General features: G+C 47.9%; 1 protein-coding gene and 1 pseudogene across 2 annotated transcripts in view; one reads left to right on the forward strand and one right to left on the reverse strand.

Moving 5' to 3' along the window:
* The window catches only part of pdzrn4 (PDZ domain containing ring finger 4), a 462,321-nt gene that overhangs the window by 16,981 nt on the left and 418,156 nt on the right, over positions 1-27,184 (reverse strand). For both annotated transcript variants that reach the window (XM_078220221.1, XM_078220220.1), the window contains 3 exons: positions 27,080-27,182; positions 7,808-7,909; positions 232-294 (listed from right to left, as the gene is read on the reverse strand). In XM_078220221.1, the coding sequence (XP_078076347.1) occupies positions 232-294; positions 7,808-7,909; positions 27,080-27,182 (268 nt within the window). The remainder of the gene's footprint in view (positions 1-231; positions 295-7,807; positions 7,910-27,079; positions 27,183-27,184) is intronic.
* LOC144499332 (U2 spliceosomal RNA) lies at positions 21,370-21,573 on the forward strand (annotated as a pseudogene).

Below are 27,184 nucleotides of genomic sequence, written 5' to 3' on the forward strand. Positions count from 1 at the left end.
TTTCGTCACATAAAACTGGTAGACAGCCCGATGGAATAAAACCTGCTATCAGCTTATCTCCCAGGTGCAGCTTTGGATTTAGTTGTACATCTGAGGCTTGACCCTCAAAGGCTGCCACCTGCTTGATAATCTTTTTTTTTGTTTTGCTCATGATTCCAAAAGCCTTCTGCTTCAGTCTCAGCCAGAGGGCCGAGCAAGTTGAGCCGCACAGACATTTCTAACAACACTCACCTGAACAATCCGATCTCCCTCTCTGATACGTCCATCTTTGGCGGCAATGCTATTCGGGTCAACCTGCAAAAACAAATATAAAATAGCTCAAGATCAGCGAATGAGTCAGGCATTAAAAAAATTATTTGAAAAATACACCTTCTCGTGGTAAAGGACAGCAGGAGACTGGAATTGTTAACAATAATCGCAATGAATGGCAGAGCTGATTCAAGAGGGTGAATGGCTGACTCCTGTTCCTTCAATGCGATTGTAGAGGACTCATGCTCAATCTTGTACCTCACAGCTATAATATCACTTTGAGTGTGAATTTCTCAACCACACATTTTAACCAGTGCTTCGTGTTTGCTAAAGGAATGATTAAAAGCAGTTGTGGAAGATAGTGCAATTGGGACCCTGAAAGTGACCGACATCCCCACCGGCTCCAGGTGAAGCGGAACTCAGTGGCGTAGGAAAATACAGCAAGACATCTTAGATGCCAATGTGATAACCGGACACATTGAGCTCTAAGTCAGTCAGGCTACACAGAGCAATTTCGAGGCATGGACTGTTTCTGACCCTCACTCACAACTTGGCCTTGCAACAGGAGTGTAAACCAGAATCATTTTACACAGTCTGGTGAAGGGTCAGCCAGGCTGGAAACGTTAGCTCTGTTCTCTCTCCACAGATGCTGTGAGACCTGCTGAGATTTTACAGCATTTTCTATCAGATTCCAGCATCCGCAGTAATTTGCTTTTATCATTTGAAACAGTAATGTGCTTCAGCATCAGCATCTGGTGCATATGCGTGCGCGCGTGCGCATGTGTGGGCGTGCGCGGCGAGGGGGGCGTGCGCGGCGAGGGGGGGCGCGCGGCGAGGGGGGGCGCGCGGAGAGGGGGGGCGCGCGGAGAGGGGGGGCGCGCGGAGAGGGGGGGCGCGCGGAGAGGGGGGGCGCGCGGAGAGGGGGGGCGCGCGGAGAGGGGGGGCGCGCGGAGAGGGGGGGCGCGCGGAGAGGGGGGGCGCGCGGAGAGGGGGGGCGCGCGGAGAGGGGGGGCGCGCGGAGAGGGGGGGCGCGCGGAGAGGGGGGGCGCGCGGAGAGGGGGGGCGCGCGGAGAGGGGGGGCGCGCGGAGAGGGGGGGCGCGCGGAGAGGGGGGGCGCGCGGAGAGGGGGGGCGCGCGGAGAGGGGGGGCGCGCGGAGAGGGGGGGCGCGCGGAGAGGGGGGGCGCGCGGAGAGGGGGGCGCGCGGAGAGGGGGGGCGCGCGGAGAGGGGGGGCGCGCGGAGAGGGGGGGCGCGCGGAGAGGGGGGGCGCGCGAAGAGGGGGGGCGCGCGGAGAGGGGGGGCGCGGAGAGGGGGGCGCGCGGAGAGGGGGGCGCGCGGAGAGGGGGGGCGCGCGGCGAGGGGGGACGCGCGGCGAGGGGGGGCGCGCGGCGAGGGGGGGCGCGCGGCGAGGGGGGGTGCAGCGAGGGGGGGTGCAGCGAGGGGGGGTGCAGCGAGGGGTGGCGCAGCGAGGGGGGGTGCAGCGAGGGGGGTGCAGCGAGGGGGGGTGCAGCGAGGGGGGGCGCAGCGAGGGGGGGCGCAGCGAGGGGGGGCGCAGCGAGGGGGGGCGCAGCGAGGGGGGGCGCAGCGAGGCGGGGCGCAGCGAGGCGGGGCGCAGCGAAGAAGGGGGCGCGGCGAGGGGGTGCGCGGCGAGGGGGGGCGCGGCGAGGGGGGGGCGCGGCGAGGGGGGGGCGCGGCGAAGGGGGGGCGCGGCGAAGGGGGGCGCGGCGAGGGGGGGGCGCGGCGAGGGGGGCGCGGCGAGGGGGGCGCGGCGAGGGGGGGCGCGGCGAGGGGGGGCGCGGCGAGGGGGGGCGCGGCGAGGGGGGGCGCGGCGAGGGGGGGGCGCGACGAGGGGGGGCGCGACGAGGGGGGGCGCGGCGAAGGGGGGGCGCGGCGAAGGGGGGCGCGGCGAAGGGGGGGCGCGGCGAAGGGGGGGCGCGGCGAGGGGGGGCGCGGCGAGGGGGAGCGCGGCGAGGGGGGGGCGCGGCGAGGGGGGGGCGCGGCGAGGGGGGGGTGCGGCGAGGGTGGGCGCAGCGAGGGGCAGGCGCAGCGAGGGGGGGCGCAGCGAGGAGCAGGCGCAGTGAGGGGGGGCGCAGCGAGGGGCAGGCGCAGCGAGGGGGGGCGCAGCGAGGGGCAGGCGCAGCGAGGGGGGGCGCAGCGAGGGGCAGGCGCAGCAAGGGGGGGCGCAGCAAGGGGGGCGCAGCGAGGAGCAGGCGCAGCGAGGGGGGGCGCAGCGAGGGGCAGGCGCAGCGAGGGGGGGCGCAGCGAGGGGCAGGCGCAGCGAGGGGGGGCGCAGCGAGGGGCAGGCGCAGCAAGGGGGGGCGCAGCAAGGGGCGTGCAGCGAGGGGGGGGCGCAGCGAGGGGGGGGCGCAGCGAGGGGGGGGCGCAGCGAGGGGGGGCGCAGCGAGGTGGGGCGCAGCGAGGGGGGGCGCAGCGAGGGGGGAGCGCAGCGAGGGGGGGGCGCAGCGAGGGGGGGCGCAGCGAGGGGGGGCGCAGCGAGGGGGGGCGCAGCGAGGGGGGGCGCAGCGAGGGGGGGCGCAGCGAGGGGGGGCGCAGCGAGGGGGGGCGCAGCGAGGGGGGGCGCAGCGAGGGGGGGCGCAGCGAGGGGGGGCGCAGCGAGGGGGGGCGCAGCGAGGGGGGGCGCAGCGAGGGGGGGCGCAGCGAGGGGGGCGCAGCGAGGGGGGGCGCAGCGAGGGGGGGCGCAGCGAGGGGGGGGCGCAGCGAGGGGGGGCGCAGCGAGGGGGGGGCGCAGCGAGGGGGGGCGCAGCGAGGGGGGGCGCAGCGAGGGGGGGCGCAGCGAGGGGGTCGCAGCGAGGGGGGGCGCAGCGAGGGGGGGCGCAGCGAGGGGGGGCGCAGCGAGGGGGGCGCAGCGAGGGGGGGCGCAGCGAGGGGGGGCGCAGCGAGGGGGGGCGCAGCGAGGGGGGGCGCAGCGAGGGGGGGCGCAGCGAGGGGGGGCGCAGCGAGGGGGGGCGCAGCGAGGGGGGGCGCAGCGAGGGGGGGCGCAGCGAGGGGGGGCGCAGCGAGGGGGGGCGCAGCGAGGGGGGGCGCAGCGAGGGGGGGCGCAGCGAGGGGGGGCGCAGCGAGGGGGGGCGCAGCGAGGGGGGGCGCAGCGAGGGGGGGCGCAGCGAGGGGGGGCGCAGCGAGGGGGGGGCGCAGCGAGGGGGGGCGCAGCGAGGGGGGGCGCAGCGAGGGGGGGCGCAGCGAGGGGGGGCGCAGCGAGGGGGGGCGCAGCGAGGGGGGGGCGCAGCGAGGGGGGGCGCAGCGAGGGGGGGCGCAGCGAGGGGGGGCGCAGCGAGGGGGGGCGCAGCGAGGGGGCGGACGCAGCGAGGGGGGGGTGCAGTGGTGAGTGTGTGTGTGTGGTGAGGCTGTGTCTGTGTGTAGGGGGCTGGGGAGATGTATGTGGTGAGGGTGTGTGTGTGTGGGGTTAGGGTGTGTGTGTGTGCAGTGAGAGTGTGCGTGTGTGTGGGGGTGTGTGTGTGTGCATGTCTGACAGAATGTCCACGCCGCTCCCGATGGAAGGGTGACAGAGTCACTACGGCATTCAGCAGTAGCCAGTTGAAGAAATTGCATTGCTAGTGGGACACTTAGATGTCCTTGCCCCCTCTTGGCAAACAAACATTGTTCAGCACGCAGAGATTTAAGATTGAGGGAAGATAGGTAGTGGAACTTGTGGTGACTTTCCTGAATGATGACTCCATTCAACTGAAGAAAGTTGCGATTCATCCGTACCCTGAGAAGAGGGACAGAAGCATGAGAGAAGAAAAAGAGAACTGGGCCTGACATGACAGAACAAATGGACCTCTTTCTGTGCTGTAGCCTTCTATATCACCTGAAAATAAGTCCTCTTTGAAATACCCACTAGGGACCAGAATATCTCATGTGCGATGACAAGTTTCTGCTGGGAGCCTGACCTTTCATTGTCACGCACCCTTAGCAAGCAAAGACATTATGGTTCTCAGAGTGCCTCTTTATCATCTTTAACTGCCATGTTCTGTTTTCAGACTGCAGTCTAAACTCTCTTGGACTTGTGTAGAATGTTTTGATGGTAAACACAGTCAGGAGAGCAGCAAATGTTTCCAAAATCTACAGCTTCCCAGACTGATCCAAGTCTCATTTAGTGTGGAAAATTCCTTGGAAGCAGGTCACAGAGGATGATGTCCAAGTAAGTAGTCAGATAGATGCCCCTAAGTGACACAGACAGATCGATATGGGTCCAAGCTCCAAAGGTATTTAAACTAACTAAAATAACAGCATTTAATGCCCGGGGCTAGAGTTTGATAATATATTTGTACTCTGAAAGAAATTAAGTTTAAATCTGGAGCATTCCCCAACAGTATTTACTGCTCATGTACTACTCTGTTAATGCTGATCAGAGACAGAAAGATATTCGGTTTACGTAGCATCATGTATCAAAACAATCTGGGAGAAAAGCACATTTTTTACACAACTTCATTATCTGTCAGATGCACTCGGAATAAACAGCAAATGAGGAATTTTAAGAAAAGCATTTAGATGATCAGATGAGGTTGTGGCAATCATGATTCATGGCTGCTCTCATCTGATACTGTTTCTTGTTATTGTGTGTTGCAGAATTTGGGACACAAATTATACTCCATCAAAGTCACCACTGTGCAGAGTTGACTGATGACCCTGCCATCAAGGGGCACTCCTATCTATCACCTTTGGCACGATCACTATCTTCAGCTATTCATTTCTCTCATTTTACTTTTGGATTCCTGTTTAAATGGACTATTTCCGTGTAACGTTCCCCTTTTTGTTTCTCATTTGTGATTGCTTTTTGATATATTATTGCTGTATATATATATTCTTCACAATTTTCCTTTTTAATGATTGCAATCTTTGAATCACTTTGACTGCATCATCGATGTCCCTTCCTTCGGGATGTCTCGTCTGATCAAATACATTCCAGGCATTCAGTTTGCACAATCTCAGTGAATGAAATATTGTAATTTCAGCAATCGAGTTACATTAAAATGAACTATACTGCTGCACTAACACAAGATCACTTCAAAATAAGATCAACAATATCATTCCATTTCTCCTCAACTTTTTAACAAAATTGCTAATGAGCCACTTCATCTGCTTAATTTAGTCTATATTTTCTCAGTTTCTCTCCAAACTAAATACCTGTCAAATCAAAACTTGGCAGGATCTACACCAAGCAGGGGGACCTCTCCCCAGGGTCTACACCAAGTAGGGGAATCCCTCCCCCAGGGTCTACACCAGGAACAGGGACCCCTACCCAGACTGTACACTAGACACGGGAACACCTACCCCAGGTAGGGGAGGGGGAACCCTCTCTAAGGGTCTATACCATGCAGGGGGACCCCTCCCCAGGATCTACACTAGGCACAGGGACCCCTACCCCAAGGTCTACACAAGGCATGGGGACCACTACCCCATGATCTACACCAGGCACGGGGTCCCCTACCCCAGGACCTACACCAGGCATGGAGAACACCTCACCCCGGATCTACACCAGACACAGGTACCCCACGCTCCGGGTCTACGCCAGACTCGGGGACCCCTCCCCCAGATCTACACCAGGCATGGGGATCCTGCCCACCTCTATGTCAGCAGCAGCCAGAAGTCTTTTCATCAATTTGCTGCCCAGATTCAAAGATGTAGAATGATGTTTATTATGTCAAACTAATTTGTGTTTCCGGGCTTTTCTCTCCCACTGACCATTTGCAAGGTCTGCATAAATTAGAAATGAGCCCTTTTTTTGGAGGGTGATCTTTTGCCCACTTGATGGATTGACTAGATTAATCTGTGCTGTGTACTTTGCATCAAAACACAAGTCAAATATGTAAACCCAATTCCGCCCTTTTAACCAAATGGAGTCTAGGTGAGTGTATTTATCCACAGCATCAAAGGTGTTAGAACATAGAACAGTACAGCACAGAACAGGCCCTTCGGCCCACGATGTTGTGCCGAGCTTTATCTGAAACCAAGATCAAGCTATCCCACTCCCTATCATCCTGGTGTGCTCCTATCCAATAACCGCTTAAATGTTCCTAAAGTGTCTGACTCCACTATCACTGCAGGCAGTCCATTCCACACCCCAACCACTCTCTGCGTAAAGAACCTACCTCTGATATCCTTCCTGTATCTCCCACCACGAACCCTATAGTTATGCCCCCTTGTAATAGCTCCATCCACCTGAGGAAATAGTCTTTGAACGTTCACTCTATCTATCCCCTTCATCATTTTATAAACCTCTATTAAGTCTCCCCTCAGCCTCCTCCACTCCAGAGAGAACAGCCCTAGCTCCCTCAACCTTTCCTCATAAGACCTACCCTTCAAACCAGAAAGCATCCTGGTAAATCCCCTCTGCACACTTTCCAGCGCTTCCGCATCCTTCTTATAGTGAGGTGACCAGAACTGCACACAATATTCCAAATGTGGTCTCACCAAGGCCCTGTACAGTTGCAGCATAACCCCACGGCTCTTAAACTCCAACCCCCTGTTAATAAAAGCTAACACACTATAGGCCTTCTTCACAGCTCTATCCACTTGAGTGGCAACCTTTAGAGATCTCTGGATATGGACCCCAAGATCTCTCTGTTCCTCCACAGTCTTCAGAACCCTACCAATGACCCTGCAATCCACATTTAAACTGCATTAGTTCCCTTGGTACATAAAGGGTTAACAATGGGAGAGCAGACCCACATTTACAATCTTAGAAATTAGTGCCCAGAAAATGGCCATTTGGTTCATGAGATATATGTCAGCGCTAGCTCACCACCCCTACCCACCAAATCCTTTTATAAACTCCATTTCATCCCATTCCTTTTTAGATGCCTTAGCATTACCAGCTAAAGTAGCATAAATCTTGTCACAGGGCATATGGCTGCAGTCAGGGTACAGGTGATCGGAAACAAGCTGGACTGAACAGAGCTCCTGAATTTTCCCTAATTCTGAGCCTGAGGAATAAGGAGGTGAAGCTGCAGGATTTGAGGGGAGCCAGCACAGCCAGCATGGATTCAGCTGCAATTTTCGGCATTTCTTTCTAACCGACAAACCGTACCCAGCACCCTCCTTATAACCCACAACCTGGCTTTATTAGGAATGGCAAAGAGTACATCACAAAGAGGGCTCTCGACAATGATGGCCTGCCACAATGTATATATTTTAATTATTGATGCTGCATTCAACAGTCAATGCTCCTGATTGTGCTGAAGTGTAACATTTTTTTATGTAGGCAATCTTGTCACTCCACCACCACCCCCGGCACTTTCAATTAGACCTCTGAATCAGGAGTCTTGCTGTTTGATGCAAGCTTTGTGTGAAAGCAGAGCATATGCATGTAGACAACTCGATTTTTGTCATTTCATTTTTTTTTGCCCTGACAATGTTCAGTAATTAAGATCTACCATTAAAACATTTGCTTAAAATAAACAGGCTGTGATAATCATATTACCCGGGCAATGCAATTTACCACAGCAATTAGGTGTGACAACACTTGGCCCAATGCCAACCCTCAACAGTAAGGTCTATTGAAGACTGTTGCTTGCTCACTTTCTTCCACAGCAACTTACCTCGCTGACATAGATCCCACTATCATCCTCATCATCATCTGTTCTGTAGCAGACAGTCAGGCCCAGCTTCTCCTGGCTGCTGATGCGGCACAGTTCAACCTCCTGAAAGAAAACACACAGCACCAAGCCATGAGTTAAGTTTCTTTGTTTCGCTCCCAAACTTACACTCTACCACGAGTCGCTTTGCCTGTTTCCAAAGCACTGCTTATATCACTCTCCCCAAGGCATATTTCCATCCCAGCAAATGCATATTCAGCTGGCCTGACAATGAAATAAATAAATAAATCCAACCGCTTATCACATGCAATCATTTTGATACAAAATACTCTATGTCATATATAGCTGATGTCTGCAATACCTGCAGGCGCGGACTGGTTCCAGTGATGTACCTTGATTTGAAAGCGACATGTTTATGATAGGTTTATACACAGATGTTTTCAGGCAACAATGATAAAATATTCGGAAGGGGAACTCTGATTTAATACAACTGTATGGGGGAGGGTTCCCTGTGCTTAGTACACGGTCTTACTGTTACATCAATGTCTTCAAACTGGAAAAGTTTAATTCAGGTAAGGTACCCATTCAAGAAAGAGGGGGTATTGGACATTTTAAGGGGAAATTACTGCTTTTCTCTATGATAAAGCTTCCTGCCGAAGCTTATGTCATTAGCTAAGAACACCTTAAATGTAACCTAAATTCTATCAAATTACACAAAGGAATGTGACGATGCCGGCGCAGTGGGAAGCAGTGCCTAAGAAAACTCAGTAAAGTTATAGAAGAGGGCAGCAAAGAAGAGAAGATTGAGGGAGAAGAGTGACACAATCTATATTTATAAGGGGATGGAATAGGTTCACCCAGATATCTGCATCTTCTCGAAGGCAATAAGCATCACAAAAGAGCATCACTCCTTTGTGATAGATTTCCAAGATGGTTGCAGGTGAAGCTCCTACCCCACCTGGCCCATTACAGAAAGTGCTCGATTACTAGTTCCTGGGAGATGGGCGGGATTTTATGGCCTCATTCTAGCGAGACCGGAAATTCCCACTGGAGGTCAACGGATATTTCCATTGTCCGTCCCTCGCCCGCTCTGATTCCGCGGCAGGCGAGACGGTAAAATTCCAACGATAGACCGCTATGTGCCTGCTGCTGCCTGGGCAAAGGGTGTGACCAAGTTCTCCAGCTCAAAGTATGCATGGGGAAAGGGTTGCGGGGGGGGGGGGGGGGGGCTGCAGGCATCGATCTGCATGCGCTTGCCTTGACAATGAGAGTTAGCAGGTTGTTCTGTGTCACAGGAAGCACAGCAGCTAAACTCGGTGCTGTCTGCATCCTTGAGAGGCATTACTGAATAGCAATGAAGGGCAGGAGGCAAAGTTGATTTCAGTCCCCTTTCTCAATCTAACTGTAATGCTATCTCTATTACACAACACCTCTTTGCTACAACACATATTTGCACTTGGATTGACAGAAAGTGAATTGGGGTTTGTTAATTCACATCTAATGAGCAACGTACTTGTTGGAAGGCATAAGGATAGTCCATGCATGGGGATTGGGCAGGGGGGTGGGCCTGGGTAAGATGCTCTTAGGGAGAGTCGGTGCAAACTTAATAGGCTGAATGGCTTCCATCTGCAGTGTAGGAATTCTAGGGCACATTGTGTGCTTTGTGCAGAAATCTTTCGCTTCAGTGACCCAGATCATACAAATAGGGGGAGGAATAGTGAAGAGTTAAAGAGACAGGGAAAGCAAAATCAAAGGGAGTGAGGAAGAGAAAATCAGTTAGCGAAACAAAGCAGAAGGAAAACAAATTAAGCTGGAGATTCAAAACAGAAATTGAGACAGCAGAACTGGCGATGGTCTGCCTTCACACTCAGGTGGCGACTTTCTGCCTTCAGACCCTGCAGCGATCCCTCTACGTTGAGTCCTCTCTGAGATGGTGTGCCCTGGTGATATATTTTTCTGCAGGTGCATGGCCTGAACTACATCGTGCAGCTCCTGTTCATAGACCCGAGGGGTTTTCGTAACTCCGTTCAGGCATTGTCTGGCATTTACCAGGACCTACTTAAAGTATGGAACGTGGCTGCCTCGCGCCGCAGCTTTCCCCCGCACCTCCACCAATATATCAGGCGGCTGGCGGAGGAATGGGCTGTGGCTGCCGGGCTGACCAGGATTGTGGACGTGCTAGGTGGCGGAGTAGTAGGCTGGATGACACCATGAGTTGGCGCATTGCATGTCAGTGGATGTCCAACTCACAGCCAATGCCATCTACGACCGCAAAATGGTCATGCTCGGACCCAATTGCACTCGTGGTCTCAAGGAAGTGTAGGGATGCAGTGGACACCCATCTGAGTCCACCGCTGCTCAGACAGAATTTCACATTGGCCCCAAGCCCTGAAACCCCCTCAGAAGCTGCAGCCCCATAGTCTGAGCCACCTTGTGCCCATTCACACTGCACAAGAGGGATTTCCTGTATGGGCTGCCACTGCACATCCTTCACTTCCTTGCCCTCGCTCATTACCTGGACACACCTTGGCATGTCTTGTTGCCATCTGGTGACAGAGGTCCCCAGTGGAAGTCCCTCTATGAAGGAGTCCTCCCCCTTAACATCAGGGACCTGGGGTGGAGGGTGCTGCATGCAGCAGTCCCATGTGACTTTAGGTTGCATTGGTTCACAGACCCCCAAAATGCCTGCCTTTTTTGCGGCCCTGTGGAGTCTGTGGACCATGCTTACATAGTTTGTTTTAGACTGCACTCCCTTTTTAGTTATGTAAAAAACCTTTTGTTGCAGTTCCGTTTGCAATTCAACCCCTGATCTACAGGTACCTGGTGCGGAGAGGGGAGGGAAGGTGAGGGGTGGGAGGAGGACCTGCTCCTGGGCCTGGCCAGACTCGCCATTAACAGGTCCAAGCAGTGGGCAATTGAGGGGGGGTCATTCGACCCGACTGCCTGCTCCTCTACCACTGCTACATTCATGGCCAGGTGCCCTGGAGAGAGAGCATGCCATGTCCACAGACACCATCGAGTACTTCCGTGTCAGTGGGTACCGCGGGGACTGGGCTGCCTTATCGACCCTTTTAACCACATTCTAGTTTGATGCTTTAAGTTTCATTTGTGATTTGTTTTTGTTTAAGGCAGTATCCCCTTAAGGGGCTGCCCCTTTTACTTTGTCCCTCAGTTTGTTTGATTTAGTTTGATTGCTTTTATACAAAGTAGTGGAAACAACAGAACTCACAATTACTTAATCAAAAAGTTCTTTTTGATATTCTCAATGGCACAAATTAACCAATCCCGATGACAGGGAATCCAGCACAGTTACCAAAAAATATTATTGTATTATCCTGTAAAACTTAAATAAAAATTATTGAAAATACTGAAGCAGAAAATCTCCTTTTACAAGCTTGTAACAGTTATAATTATTGTTCAATATCCACTTTGCTGCAAATTTGTTCTTAACTTTAAGCCAAGGTATTTTACCAAATAAATGACCTCATGTTCTTGACTCCCCTGCTGGATAGATAATGCAAATACAGATCATGGTCTTAAACATTGCAGTCAGCACTGGGAATCCCAGATAATCAGCAGACAGCAGGAGAGGTGGTGGGTGAGCTGAGCCACTAGCATAAAGAATGCTTGCCAAACAAGTTAATAGTTCATGTTAACAGGCACCCCATTCTATTCCAGGTCTGTGGCAATGTGTAGAATAAACAGAAGCTTTTGAATGGTGCTGTGGAGATTTTGTAAGCAGTTTCACATGCAAAATTTCCTGCTCCCTCTCCATTGGTTCAGTGCACTTCATTTTCTTTTGATAACAAGTGAAATGTATCACAGAACAAAAATGGAACTGGACTATAAACTATACCAAATGGAAGTTTGTATTCAATTGAATTGACCTAAACCACTTTTGAGATTAATACCTTAGCCACTCTGACCCCTTGTGACCAGTCACATGGAGGTTCTATGATACATGGAATGATAGAATGGCTACAGCATGGAAGGAGGCTATTTGGCCCATCATGTCTGTGCTGCCTTTCTGTAAGAGCAACTCAGTTAGTCCCGCCTTTTCCCCATGCCCTCCAAATCTTTGCTTATCCAATTCTCTTTTGCAAACCATGGTTAATTCTGTTTCTACCCAACCCTCAGGCAGTGCATTCCAGATCCTAACCACTCACTGTGTAAAAATGTTTTTTCCTCATGCTGTCGCTCCCTGCTTGTAGAAATTTATTTCTCTTTCCCCACACAAAAGTGTTAGAAGTTTGGTTATTAATTTAAACAAAGCAGACTTTTTCTTGCACTATGTGGTGCTTCGTCACAATCCTGTACTAAGATAGGAGATGTTAGCCCGGGATTGGCTAGTGGGGCAGCATAGTGGGACGTTACAACTGGTCTCAGAATTCCCACTCTGGGGAGTGAAGATTCCTACTTGTTCATCCAGTGACCTCTGCTGGAGAGGAAAGTTTGGACTGGTTAAAAAGAACATTTCACATATGCTCTCTGCCACGAACTTCAATCAATTGTTTTCCTCCTCTCCTTGTGCAATCATGATGAATCTGATCAAGGTGGCAGCTCCAGAAACATCAAGATCCTTTCAGTGCCTTGCCCAAGTGGTCCATTCCTCATATGTTAGTCTTAGCTGTGTGCTTGCTGTGCTTGTACATGCATGTGCATTTATGTTAGGTAAGTACATGATCTGATTCAGTTATGATTTATATCTGCTGGAGTTTAGAAGAAAAGGCAACTTGATTGAAACAAACAAAATTCTGAGGACTCTTGACAGGGTGGATGTGGAGAGGATAGAGTCATAGAGTAATAGAAGTTTACAGCATGGAAACAGGCCCTTCGGCCCAACTTGTCCATGACACCCAGTTTTTACCATTAAGCTAGTCCCAATTGCCTGCGTTACATCCCTCTATACCCATCTTACGCATGTAACTGTCTAAATGCTTTTTAAGAGATAAAGTTGTACAGCCTCTACTACTACCTCTGGCAGCTCGTTCAAGACACTCACAACCCCGTGTGAAAAAATTGCCCCTCTGGAGCCTTTTGTATCTCTCCCCTCTCACCTTAAACCTATGCCCTCTAGTTTTAGACTCCGCTACGGTTGGGAAAAGTTGACTATCTACCCCATCTATGCCCATTATTTTATAGACCTCTAGAAGATCAACCCTAAATCTCCTACGCTCCAGAGAAAAAAGTCCCAGTCTATCCAGCCTCTCCTTATAACTTAAACCATCAAGTCCCAGTAGCATCCTAGTAAATCTTTTCTGCACTCTTTCTAGTTTAATAATAGCCTTTCTATAAATAGGCTGACCAGATCTGTACACAGTATCCCAAATGTAGTGTACCAAATTTTTGTACAGCTTCAACAGGAAGTCCCAACTCCTGCATTCAATATTCTGATCAATGAAACAAAGCATGCCAAATGCCTCCTTCACCACCCTGTCCACCTGTGACTCCACGTTCAAAGAGTTATGAACCTCTACTCCTAGATCTCTTTGTTCTATAACTCTCCCCAAAGTCCTGCCCTGGTTCGATCTATCAAAATGCATCACCTCGCATTTATCTAAATTAAACTCCAACTGCCATTCTTCAACCCACTGACCCAATTGATCAAAATCCCATTGCAATCCTAGATAACCTTCTTCACTGTCCACTATGCTACCAATCTTGGTGTCATCTGCAACTTACTAACCATGCCTCTTAAATTCCCATCCAAATCATTAATATAAATGTCAAATAACAGTGGATCCAGCACCAATCCCTGAGGTACACCGCTGGTCACAGGCCTCCAGTTTGAAAAACAACCCTCTACAACCACCCTCTTCTGTCATCAAGCCAATTTTGTATCCAATTCGCTACCTCACCTGTGGCTGACGATCAAATATCTCTGCTAGGGGACCCGTAATTTCCTCCCTAGCATCCCACAATGTCTTGGATTGTCAGGCGATGAAGGAATAGTGCTCCGAAAGCTTGCGATTTCAAATAAACCTGTTGGACCATAACCTGGTGTCATGTGACCTCTCATCTTGTCCAATTAAGGCAGAGAAGAGGAGATTTTTTTTTCTCTCTGGGGGTCGTGAATCTTTGGATCTCTCTTCCTCAAAAGGCAGTGGAAGCAGAATCTTTGTATATTTTGAAGGCAGAAGTGGATAGATTCTTGATAAGCAAGGGGGTGAAAGGCTTTCGGGGTTGGGGGGAATATGGAGTTGAGGTTACAATCAGATCAGCCATGATCTTATTGAATGGTGGAGCAGGTTTGAGGGCCGAGTGGCCTACTCTTGATCTTGATTTGTATGTTCACATGACTCTGCTTTAGGTAAATAGCTGGAGGGGCTTACAGTCCCGGTGCACCCAAGAGAAAAACAAGCTTGCATTTAGATAGCCTCCTCAACACGCCCAAAGGGTTTGACAGGCAATGAAGTACTTTACAAGCATAGTCACTGCTGCAGTTAGATAAATAAAATTGGTTTCTTGTATGGGGACAGATATCAAGTTTCTGTGCAACTACTGATTGATCTCCAAGAGCAAGTTAGAGGTGAGGGGAAAACTGCAAGGATTTTTCTGCAAACTGTTTTTCAACCTGACACAACCTGCTTTGTTTCCACTATTTCAGTGGATTTTCTTATGGGTAAAACTCTTTCAGATGGATTTTTAATTTCAGTCATCTAAGAGGTTGGGGCCGACCAACAAGCCACATTACACGACAGTCACAACCTCAGTTTCTATCCCACTGCTGGCACTTCAAGGAGAAGGGCAGTACGGTGGCACAGTGGTTAGCACTGCTGCCCCACAGCACCAGGGACCCGGGTTCAATTCCGGCCTCGGGTGACTGTCTGCGTGGAGTTTGCACGTCCTCCCCGTGTCTGCGTGGGCTTCCCCCGGGTAGTCCAGTTTCCTCCTACAGTCCAAAGATGTGCATGTTAGGTGGATTGGTCATGCTAATATTGCCCCTTAGTGTTAGTGGGATTAGCAGGGTAAATATATAGGGTTGCTTTGGAAAGGGCCTGGGTGGGATTGTCAGTGCAGGCTCGATGGACCAAATGGCCTCCTTCTGCACTGTAGGGATTCTATGATTCTAAGAAGAATTTTGTACAGTTCTTTCAATCATATATAAGCTGCCCCCACATCACAGGGCTCCGGTTCTTCAAGTAATGATGGATGTATCTAGAATCGCAATTAAAGCTGAGTTTCCCCTGCCTATTAGGGAGGGGTGCGATATGACAGAAAAGTTATCTGGCAATCACAAAGCCATTACAAACCAGACTCAGTCTGTAGAGTGACAAAACAAATTTGAATATAAATCAGCCATAAGCAGAGGTATTCATTTAATTTGACATGTTGAAGATTGCGTTGACATGTAAAATAGCAAACAAAGTGTAAAACTGAACACCACTACTGAATTGTTCCAGCCAGGGACAGACAGTGTAAAAGGGAGAGCTCTGCTTTATAATGTCATTGCACATCATGCAGGGAACATTATTTCCTGTAATTAGTACAAGAGCGAAGGGAAGGGATAAACGAGAGAAGGACAAAGAACAGAGGCTAAAAAAAGGAAATGAATAAAGAGGGAGCACAGAAAGGACATAAATAAAAAGGGAAAGGAGAAACCAGCAAAGAGGAGAGGGAAGGGAACACAAAAAAGACAAGAGAAAGAGATAGAATGGAAAGAAAGGGGGCGAACAAAGAAAAAATAAAGGATGGAAAGGAAAGTTGAAGAAAAGAGGGAAAGAAAGTGATGAAAGAGTAAGGATATAAAGAAGAATAAAAGAAATAGAGAGGGTAAGAAAGAAAGGAGAAAGAGAAAGTGACTGCACTTCCACTGGAATAGGAAGCAAATGCCTTGAAACAGCACACAGATCAAATTGTCAGGCAGGCAGTGTTCCTGAGGAGTGATGGAATGCTGTTGTTAACTCAAACATGCTCTGGAGTTTTAATTTTCTGCACTCTGGGGAAGACAAAGCGAAACACAAAAGAAATCCTGCAGCCCCATCCAACAAGCTCATTCCCATCCTTGTTTCCCAGCACAGAGCCAAAAAAACACAAGCACGCTGGGCATCTCTGACTCTTAAATCTCTTTCTTAACAAGTCTGAAAAAGAAATAAATTCGGAGCACTCGGACATATTTGTTCATGCGGCCTGTCTGTCACTCTCCTGCTCTCTCTCTCTCCACCCCCCCCCCCCCTCAGCTGGTAACATACCGGGATTGGTGAGGGGGGTGGGGGTGAGAAGCAGGGAAGTAAATTGGGAAATTCATTACCAGTGACAGCTATGGATGACAACTGTCACAGGTGCATTGAATGTCAGCATTTTGCAGAAAGCGACTGTAAACACAAGCATAATTTACAGAAGATAAACATTCCAGCAACACAATCCAGCCCTTTTTCCAGCTGCATTGTACAATTAACCGCTCTCACTTCCACTTGGCAGGGTGGGGGGGCTGCTGCTGCTTTGTTTTCTTGGCTCTGATTCACAAGGGCCTGCAAATTAACCATTTTTTTTGGTTATAATTTGCTGCTTTTATTTGTGCAAAGCAGATCATTGACAATTAATTCAACTGATTTCTCTAATCTCCACATAGTGCCAGGGAATCCTGATAACGATCCGAGGCTATTCATTAGGAAAGCTGGCTTCCCTCTTGTGTGAACAAACACAAAGGCTCGAAAAATAAATAAAAACAATTTTTTAAAAAGAGCCTGCTTTCACTTCTAACTTCAGAAAATCACAGCATACTGCTCGTCGTTGAGGAGAAAGGCTAGATACATTCTGAAAAACCTTCAAGATGCGTGCTCATTCTCGGGTGGAAGTGCTGTTGTGTTTACTCCACAACCCTTGTCCCACCTTGAGCTTCTGATCTGCCTTTCCCTCCATCCAACTTTCCCAGTGTCTGTCTAATGCGTTCATCTGTCAATGTGCATTCCCACTTTGTGCATTGTAACCTCAAAGCCTTTACCACTCTCTTATGTGCTCCTCTTAAATCCTTAAGTTAAGGAGCAGGCCATTTGAGACGGAGATGAGGAGGCATTCCTTCTCAGAGGGTAGTGGCAAATCTTTGGGAATCTCCACCCCAGAGGGCTGTGAAAGCTCAATTATTGACTTTGTTCAAGATGGAAATTGATAGATTTCTAGAGCTTGAGATGAAGGGGTATGGGTGCAGGAAAGTGGCGTTGAAGTAGATGATCAGCCATGATCTAATTGAATAGCAGAGAAGATTCGATGGGCCAAATGGCCTAATTCTGTCCCTATCCTCACTATGTTGAAACCAAGTCTTATTCTCTCCCAAACCCCTTAGCTTCATTCCATGTGTATACAATGTTTAGGCTTTCAAATTTCAAGCTTGGCGTCACCTGTCCTCCGCTTCCGAAATAACCTCTCCTCCTCTTCTCAGCCCAGCTGGTATATATCCAAGTCCCTCAATAACAAAAAGGTGAGATCAAACCCATCACTATCCTGAAGTGGTGCTAGCAAACCGACTGCCATTCTAAATATGCACAAAGCCTTGAGATCTGACTTACGAAATGGTAGCTGACTTGGAGCTTTTCTGTCCTAACCCTTTGGCTTAGAACATTGTGGCCCTACTTAATCGTGGTTTCACCAGTCTGAATCTGAATAAACTCAGTGATCATGGCTGAAATGACACAAATAAATTTCATAACTGTGAATGTCACTGAGTATTTTAAATTACCTGCCTCCCCCACCGCCCACCTGCACCTCACCCTTTTCCGGAAAATCATAGCTCTCTGTGCTCTGCACTGGTACAGAACCAAGAAACTGGGTTGCATAAATGCAGTTCTGAAGACAGTCTGCTTGGAAATGAAAGCAAAACTGAATAAGAGTGAGCATCTGGCAATTGACACATTTCCCCAGTATTATTTTGCCGCTCCTTTCCCAAAGGTGGCAACTCGTGTCCAGTTTACAACGGCAAACACCATCACTTCTCAGCCTTTTGGCTAAGATTAAGCATCATCGGATCAAGCCCAAGATGGGGTGCAATGTCTCATCTTGTCAGCTTGGATCTCGTTTCTCTCCCTTGTGGGAACCATGAATTGGATGCAATTGGATTTTGAATTTGGTTTTTGGAGCAAGCAAGGAATGGATTTGGGTTTGCCTGATCCACACTGAGCACTGGTTTTGTAACTTGAAGAATGGAGTAAAAAATTACAAAACAACAATGACAGACAGCAGGGGGACCATACAGCCAGGGTACATTACGAGGGATTCCAATGGACTGTACAACCCAGGCACAGTGTCACAGACCAGGGGACTGTACAGCCAGGGTACACTGCATGGACACCAGAGGGGAATGTGCAGCCAGGGGACACTGCATGGACACCAGGGGGGAATGTGCAGCCAGGGGACACTGCATGGACACCAGGGGGGGGGGGGAATGTACAGCCAAGGGACACTGCATGGACACCAGGGGACACTTCATGGACACCAGGGGGAATGTACAGCCAGGGTACAGTACGACAGACATCAGGGAACTGTTCTGAGTTTCCCCTCCGAGCCTCAGCAGTGAGTATTGGTGAGTTTTTCGTGGCAATTTATCCACACAGGATTTTCTGGGTTACTGGATTGTGATCAGGAGCAGAGGCCTGTCTGATTTTCAGTGTTGCATTGTGCAACCTCACCACTATTCCAGGTATCAAGATTATTCAGCACATCCCAATGGTTGAATCTGGGACTTGTGCACACTATTGCATGACATTTATTATTGAACCACAAGGGGGACATTGCTGTCCACTGTTAAAGAACAAAAGCTTGTGTTAAGTAATCCGACAACTTGATATTTAAAAGAACATTGCTTCAAAAGTGAACTGTAAATTTCTTCCTCCTCCCTCACCTCTCCTATGGACCACTGTGAGGTTCGGGACAAAAAAAGCATCTTAAAATCAATGCTACCAATCTGGGTTGCCCAGTGCCCAGGGAGTGCACAGCCTGAAAAGTATGTTGTGCACCCAGAGAGCAGCATTTTCTCCGGGATTGGGGGCCCAATTCAGCACCCAGGCCAGGCAAGGCCAGTCGAAAGTTGCTTTTCCTGATAACTGCTGTGGTGACTTCAGATCAAGTAGCACATCTATGACGTCGACCTGGATCATGGTGTTTGAGGTGGCATGGTGGCACAGTGGTTAGCACTGCTGCCTCACAGCGCCAGGGACCCAGGTTCAATTCCCAACTTGGGTCACTGTCTGTGCGGAGTCTGCACGTTCTCCCTGTGTCTGTGTGAGTTTCCTCCAGGTGCTCCAGTTTCCATCCACTATCTGAAAGACGCGCTGGTTAGGTGCATTGGCTATGCTAAATTCTCCCTCAGTGTACCCAAACAGGCGTTGGAGTGTGGCGACTAGGGGATTTTCACAGTAACTTCATTGCAGTGTTAATGTAAGCCTACTTGTGACACTAATAAATAAACTATAATTTTGAGATATTTGACCTCTTCTTACGTAGTTTCAAAACTATTTTCTCTTCAATTTTTGAACAAAAATTATTAATCTAAAACTTCATCCAGATTCATAACATTCAAAAAGGAGTTGGATATATAGCTGAAAGAGATAGGTTGGCAGGGCTGTGAGGCAAGAGCAAAGTGGGACTAATTGGATAGTTATTTCAAAAGGTATAACAAGCACAAAAGCCTTTTTCACTGATACGTGTTTTAGGAACATCTATAATTATAGAATCGCTATAGTGCAGGAGGTGACCATTCGGCCCATCGAGCCTGCACCATCAATGATCCCACCTAGGCCCTATCCCTGTAACCTCATATATTTACCCTGCGAATCCCCCTGACACTAATGGACAATTTAGCATGGCCAATCCACTTAACTCGCACATCTTTGGAGTGTGGGAGGAAACCAGAACACCCGGAGAAAATCCACGCAGACACGGGGAGAATGTGCAAACTCCACACAGTGATCCAAGCCAGAAATCGAATCTGGGTCCCTGTGAAGCAGCAGTGCTAACCGCTGTGCCACTCTTATAGTTACCAGTGAGTCCTAATCTGCTTGGTGGCAGCTGCAAACCTGATAATCCAACTAGATTTTGAAGCATCAACATTTTGGATGGGAGTGTGGGGGATAGAAATTTTTACTGCAGATCGAAGTGGCTTTATAAAGGCCCACTGTCTCCATAAAGAGGCATCATTCTTTGCAAGGATTATAATCATAGCACAGGTGTACACTGCAAGGTTGGGAAGTACAGCCTTACCTGGAATCAGCAGTAGCTTAAAAGAGTAAGATCGTATTTTGTTTAGCGAATAACCATTGTACTCGTTCAATATTGACTAAACTGTTATACCGAAATGCAGCCTCTTGAGTCAAGTCACAACGTTAATTTAGTGAATCCCTTGTGCTTCAGGTTATAACGCTCAATTGTTGTCATGATGGACTCAGCCTTTTGGCTAAGATCAAGTGTAGTATGCACAGGCTGCACTTGGTTGAGGTCATTAGGTTACATTTAAGCTTCATTTGAAGCAATTTTTAAAAGCGGCATCTCGGCCTTTTGGCTAAGATGCAAATGAGATCAAGCCTTGGAGGAGGAGGACTTGCACCTACTCCAATCAGCTTGGCTCATGTAGATCAGGCCCAAGACAGGAGTGGAGGCCCTGTCTTGTCAGCTTGGATCGGAAATGTCTCAACTTGTTGAGACTCTGAATTGGACTTGATTTGATTGAATTGGAAAAGTTTTTTAAAAAATTGTTGTTATGATGGATTGAAAAGGCAACTATGCATAAGAATGGAATAAGTACTTCAGAAACTTGAGAGAGGTATGCTGCATAAATACTGTCTTTGGTACATAAAACAAAATAACAAGCAGCTCCCCTTTTCCCTCACATGAGAGTGTAGAGGACACAGGGCTGTAAAGTTTGTGAAGTGGAAGTAGTGTGTGTCTTGTTAGGGAAGTTGTTTGGTCTTGACAAGTGGGGAGAGGAAGTGTGCAAACTGCTGAGCTGGATGAGCATTAATTGCCTCTTCCAAAGAGGCTTCGAATAGTGACACAGCATCCAGCTGCACCCTTCCCACAAGCCACACAAACAAAAGAGATAGAATCTCCCCCTCTCTCCACCGAGAGCATCCATTCCAAACTCCGAAAATAAACCAGCCTCAGTTTCAGACCTCAAGAATGCAAATTAATTTAACTCTGTCGGAATCCAACTCCGTGAACCCATGGCAAAAAGATTGTAAAAGCAACGGCACCTTCAGGAAGGAGGTAAAAGAGGGGAAAATGGAAGAAGAAAATAATCTTTAGCTGAAGGAGCAGGCTCGAGGGGCGAATGGCCCTCTCCTGTTTCTATTTCTTAAGGTCTATGAGAAAATGTTAGGGTGGAAAACTAAAACAGATGCAGAATATTTCCATTTATCTCAGTACACATCGGAATTTAACTTTCAATCAGCTCCCATCCCAACCCCTCTGCACCCACTGCTCCACTTGGCTGTTGCCTATCTTAGTCAATACAAGAACTGCTGGCTTTGACAACTTGCCACTAAAAAGTGGACAGCAACCTTCTAACTTAAGTAATCACCAGCTTGGCGGAAAAAACTATTTCCCATGGAACAGCACAAATGTGATAACTGTTGTTATGATCTTCTCGGCCTTTTGGCTAAGATCAAGTGTAGTATGGATAGGATGCTGCACTTGGTTGAGGTCATTAGGTTACACTGAAGCTTCATATGTTTCATATGAAGCAATTTATAAAAGCGGCATCTCGGCCTTTTGGCTAAGATGCAAATGAGCTCAAGTCTTGGAGGAGGTATTACTTTCCCTCCTCCAATCAGCTTCGCTCATGTAGATCGGGCCCAGGACAGGGTGATTTGGTCGCTCGCCCTGTCTTGTCAGCCTGGATCGGAAATGTCTCAACTTGTTGAGACTCTGAACTGGATTTGATTTGATCGAATTGGAAAAGTACAAAAAAAACTGTTGTTATGATCCCTGGAGAGACCAATAACTTTGAAAAAAATTTGAAATTCCAGTTACTGAAAGAAGGACACATCAAGATTTCACGTTTTTAAGGTGTTTACTGTAACAAATGACTAAAGACATTAGTAACTAACACTGGCCGGAATTTTCCCAAAAATGCACGATATTGGCTCAGGCGAGTAGATCAGTGTGAAGCTCGCAGGCTGCACAGCTGGCTTTTATGACTGTATTCAATAACACTCTGCAAGATTCCCATCAACTGGGAATGCTGAGATCCAGGCACCATTTTTAAAAGGAGTCCCGATCTCCGATTTATATAAAAAGGCCCTCTCCCCACAGAGACCCAAACCTCACCCGGATAACACCCCACAGATAAGAGCAACCCCACTCGCATGCAGAAAGGCAACTACTTCCCACTTGGCTAAGGGGAACCCCTGCACTGGAGCTCCTCAGAGTGCCAACAAGCAATACCCGGGCATATTCCTCATCACCCAGGGGCTATACTTACTTGTGCGCCCTTGGCATGGTTATCTCGGCTGGTTTTTGTTTTTGAAAACCAGTAGTAATCCATGCCAGTGTGTCGTCACGCCAGCTGAGTGAGCAGTTGGAATGAGGGCAGAAGTAGTGGTGTCAAGCCCGCTTAGTGTAATGTTAATTTATACAATTCAGGCTCATGTCCTTCCTGGGCCTGAATCTGATTACATCACCGGCGGGGAGTCAGGGAAGATCTCCTACTGAGATCTCATCAGCATAAATTCCATTTTTGGTCTCCCACGAGATTTAGCGGCCATTATGGAATTTATGGCCATAGTGGGGCTATTAGATTGCAGCCATATATTTGTAGGAAACTTATTTTAAACCAGAGAACAGATAACCCCCCCAATCCTCCGGTTTCTTATTGTTAGCACAATCGAAAAAATACATTTCACAAGTATACTTCACACTGTTATTTACATAGACCAGTGATTTTTAGTTCCCAAGCATTCATTGCTGTTCTTTTCTGTTCATAGCCTGGTAATTTACAATTTTGAAACTGCTTTCCACGGTGAGTTTTCTTCATGGAGACTCTCCCTCTAGCCCAAGCGAGGTGACTCTTCCAATCTTGTCTTAACTCCCCACAAATTTTGTCTTTTCAATCTGAGCACGAGCTTCCACACACATTCCTACACGGCGAACCATAGTGACCTTTTTTGGTCTCTAGCTGATCCCTCTCCCCCAGATCCAGGCAGACTCTAAACACCATGGTATTCTCTGAAAGCCTGTCACCTGATCTTTACAATGCCCTTATCTGCATCCTTCCCCACGGAAACGTGAATCATATGGACCTTGTATCTATGCAGAAATGTTAATTAGCTATCCTTGAGATCCTAAATCTCTTTTATCGGGGAACTAAATGGATAGTTTAAAGTACAACTGTTTACAACCCAATATTCTCAACATTTTCCAGGTTTTTGGAGATGCACAGTATTACCGTAGATGCACAATATTTACTGTAAACACAAAGGCTTCTGCCTTTGTCTCCAAGCGTTAATACCTTGCATCATCTTCTGAGTAAAACAATCTTATCCTTTCTTTGATCTCGAACAATCAAACCACCCAGGCGTATTTAGCTCTGATGAAGGGCCATTCAGATTCGAAATGTTGGCTCTATTCTCTCTCCACAGATGCTGTCAGACCTGCTGAGATTTTCAATCATTTTCTGTTTTTGTTTCAGTTTCCAGAATCTGCAGTAAGTTGCTTTATCCCAGGCTGATTGTCAGGCAGATTTCATAATAGGTCTCAAGACCCCTTTCATTTTTATCTTAAATTTAAAGACACAGCCTTGTACACAATCTTATAAACCTCATAAATGTAACACTGTGCTTCCCTTTCATTCAGTCACCCAGCTGAAATATGTATGCCCAGATGAATCACACAAAGAAAAAGTGGCCTTTTCAATTTATTCCACTGCACTCTGTCATCGTTCCTGCAAACTGTTCAACACAGATATTACATTCCTGGAGCAGTCATCTGCGACCACACTCACACAGAGCATGTTGAAGTGCCATGGTAGGCTTTTCCATTTTCCAGACCTGCACAGCTATTTATCTTGCTCACCTTTTTGCCTGTTGGGAATATTGCCTTTTTTTGCACACTCAACATCTTTGAGTTCGAGGGCAGGCATTGAGATGAATTAACAGTTGGTAACAGAACGTAACCTATCTGGCAAGCGTTTTTTGGCAAACACACTTGCTTACTGTCAGCCATCCATTATTTCTGGAACATTCATATCATATTAAAACAGTATTTTCTTCCCTTTGTGTATCACTGAATGCAAAATTGCCAGCATTAATAAAATGTGAAGCACAATAAAAGGACTGCAGTTATGTCTTTATTTATTTAAAAAAATACAATTTCAAAGTTGTCACTCTGTAAAATGACAAAAATAAATCTCGCCTTTCATAAGAAAACAGTCATTTTCCTTTTTTGTCGGTTTAAAGCCTTTTTTGGCTGTGGAATAAACTACTGTATAATGTTTTATTCACCATTATTAGAAGAGGCTTCTGCCTGAAAAGGGCACTTTTCTATTTAAATCTCATGTCAAACACTCTTTATTCTAGTCTGGAGGTTTTGCCTCAGGCTGCAAAATCACAGCTGATATTAAATTAATGACTGTGATGGTGTGATTACTGGAGATTACAGGCTATTGAATAGAAAGCTGAGCGGCATTCAGTTCTCCTATAACAGCCCATTTTTTCATTATTAGGAACTAATATTACAACTAGATTGTTACGTTAAAGTCCACTTTAACGTACAACCTGATAACTTCCTCAGATTGCAAAATGTCTTAAAATATTCCCCAGCAAACGCAGGTAGCAAGTGTTCTTTACCAAACTGTATGTTGCTATTCTTGACAATTGGAAGAGCTAAAATTGGTGGGTTTTGCACATGAAGGCCAGGTTTTGTTCCCAGTTTGGGTGCACAGAGTCAGGAGAATTCCGGGCTCTGCGAGCCTGACCTTTAAAAATGGCTACTCAGGTTTCAGATTCTTGATCCGGTGTTGGTGGGCTAGATTAAAAATTGGATTGGGCGCTTCGCAAAGAAGCGTGAAGGCTGCCAGGTGAGGAGTCTGGTTGGGTGGAAAGCTTGCCATGGGGATCCAGCATAATGCCCATAGTTTTAAAATAAAGAATAAAACATGAAACCTCCCTACAGCCCTTACCCTCCTCACCTTAACACACTCCACTTGATCCATGTCAATCGATGCCACCTCATGATCTGAATCCATTCTCATGGCCTATCATACCCTTCTTGCCACCCTGTGCCCCTCCACCCACTCCATGGTGTCTCATACCTTCTATGTCAACCTATGCCCTTCTATCCACTACCCATAGCCCATCATAACCTCCATGCCAACCTATGCCCCTCCATTCATCCCATCATTACCACAATACCAGTGTAATGTCAACTCATGCCAATCCTATGCCTCCCCACCCACCACCCCTTTCCCTTATACCTACCGTGTCAACTCACCCAGTACCCATCGTGGCCAGACTTCAGAACCCATGCAGAGATGAGATAAAATAACGTTATAAAAAGCACTTATTCAGAAAAACCCATTCACTATCTTTACATTACTTAGACCATAAGACATAGGAACAGAATTAGGCCACTCGGCCCATCGAGTCTGTTCCGTCATTCAATCATGGCGGATTGTTTTTCTCATCCCTATTCTCCTGTCTTTCAGCTTCAACTTAATAAAGTCTTACAACAGCAAACATTTCTGTTAAGTGCATAAGGGATTATAATAACAAGTATTGGAATTCATAGTCCCACTTCAAAGAGCCTATAACCACTTGCAGCTGTCAAACTGCAGGCACCCTACTGTGATAATGGATGGTTGTGAGATCAGTCATGCTGCAGCAATTCAGTAATTGAAGTGCTCAGACTTATGTCAACAGAACAAAATAGCAAGCAATGATGTTTAACACCGAGACAATTTTTCAAAGATTTAAAGGGCATGACTTCTAAATGCCTTGTCAGTTTGACAGCTTCTTTTGACAGGTATTTTTGACAGTTTAGACAGGTCTTCTTGATGTTTTTGCCAGGTTCCTTTGATGGTATTTCTGGCAGTTTTGACAAGTTTATTTTGACAGGACTGTTTACAATTCTAATGAGCTTGACAGTTATGATTTTATGCACTTTAATTAGGCCACATTTGGAATATTGCATACAATTCTGGTCACCACACTACCAGAATGATGTGGAGGCTTGGAGATGGTACAGAAAAGGTTTACCAGGATGTTGCCTGGTTTGGAGGGTATTAGCAATGAGGAGAGATTGGACAAATTTGGTTTGTTTTCACTTGAACATTGGAGGCTGAGGGGGCGACCTGATAGAAGTTTACGAAATTATGAGAGGCATGGATAGAATGGATAGTCGGAGTCTTTTTCCCAGGGTAGAAATGTCAATCACCAGGGGACATAGGTTTAAAGTAAAAGGGGGAGAGTTTAAATGAAATGTGAAAGGCAAGATTTTTTTACACAGCAGGTATTAAGTGCCTGGAATGTGCTGCCAGAGGAGATTGTAGAAGCAGATACAATAGCAACGTTTAAGAGGCACCTTCATAGATACCTGAAAAGGCAGGGAATAGAGGGATACGGACTGCATAGAGACAAAAGATCTTTAGAAAGGCGTCATATGTCAGTACAGGCTCGGTAGGCTGAAGGGGCCTGTCCCTGTGCTGTACTGTTCTTTGTTCTTTAACACTCATTTTGCTAACGTTGAACAATTCAAAAGGGCACCTGATTTTCCCAGATGTCCCAGGACCAGATCCAAAAGCATACCTTACCTCTCAAAATGGCTACCTTGGCTATCTAAACAAATTCAGAGTTCAGTGTTACCATTGGCATACTTAGGGTTTTACATGCCAAGGGCACCAAAATCCCATTTGAATGGAGGCAGCTGATGATTTAATGGCTGGGTGCCTCTGTCAAATATATATATTTGAAACATGCCCCACTCCCGTTCCCACCCCTGCAAAAATGGAAACTATTGTGTTGGGGGGTGGGACTTATGGTTTTTGGCCCCGTCTATCATTTTCACCAAAAGGTCTCCATTGTGCTAAAATTCTAGGTCTAACCTTCCCAGTTTGTTTTTTAGATATATATAATAAATACTGTTTAGGAGGTGGTCCAAATACTGTAATAATAAAAGCCCTAACAGAATTCTTATCTTGTAATTGCAACCAATTTGGCTTGGAGAGTAAGACTGCTGAGAGCTATCACTAACGATGTTAGAGCTTCATTAAAGGTTGTTAAAAAGTACTGGGAGACGGAGTCAACAATCTTGCCATTTTTCTTCCCTCTCTCTCCAAATCTTTTACTGTCTTACCTCGTATTCCAGCTCATCAGCTCGGTCCCCATCATGTGCCAAGTTGGGAAGGTAATCACTGGCTTCGTAGTAGTCGTGGGCCATGGGATGGAGAGAGTGGCAACT

Source organism: Mustelus asterias, chromosome 9 (assembly GCF_964213995.1).
Source record: "Mustelus asterias chromosome 9, sMusAst1.hap1.1, whole genome shotgun sequence".
NCBI classification, from domain to species: domain Eukaryota; kingdom Metazoa; phylum Chordata; class Chondrichthyes; order Carcharhiniformes; family Triakidae; genus Mustelus; species Mustelus asterias.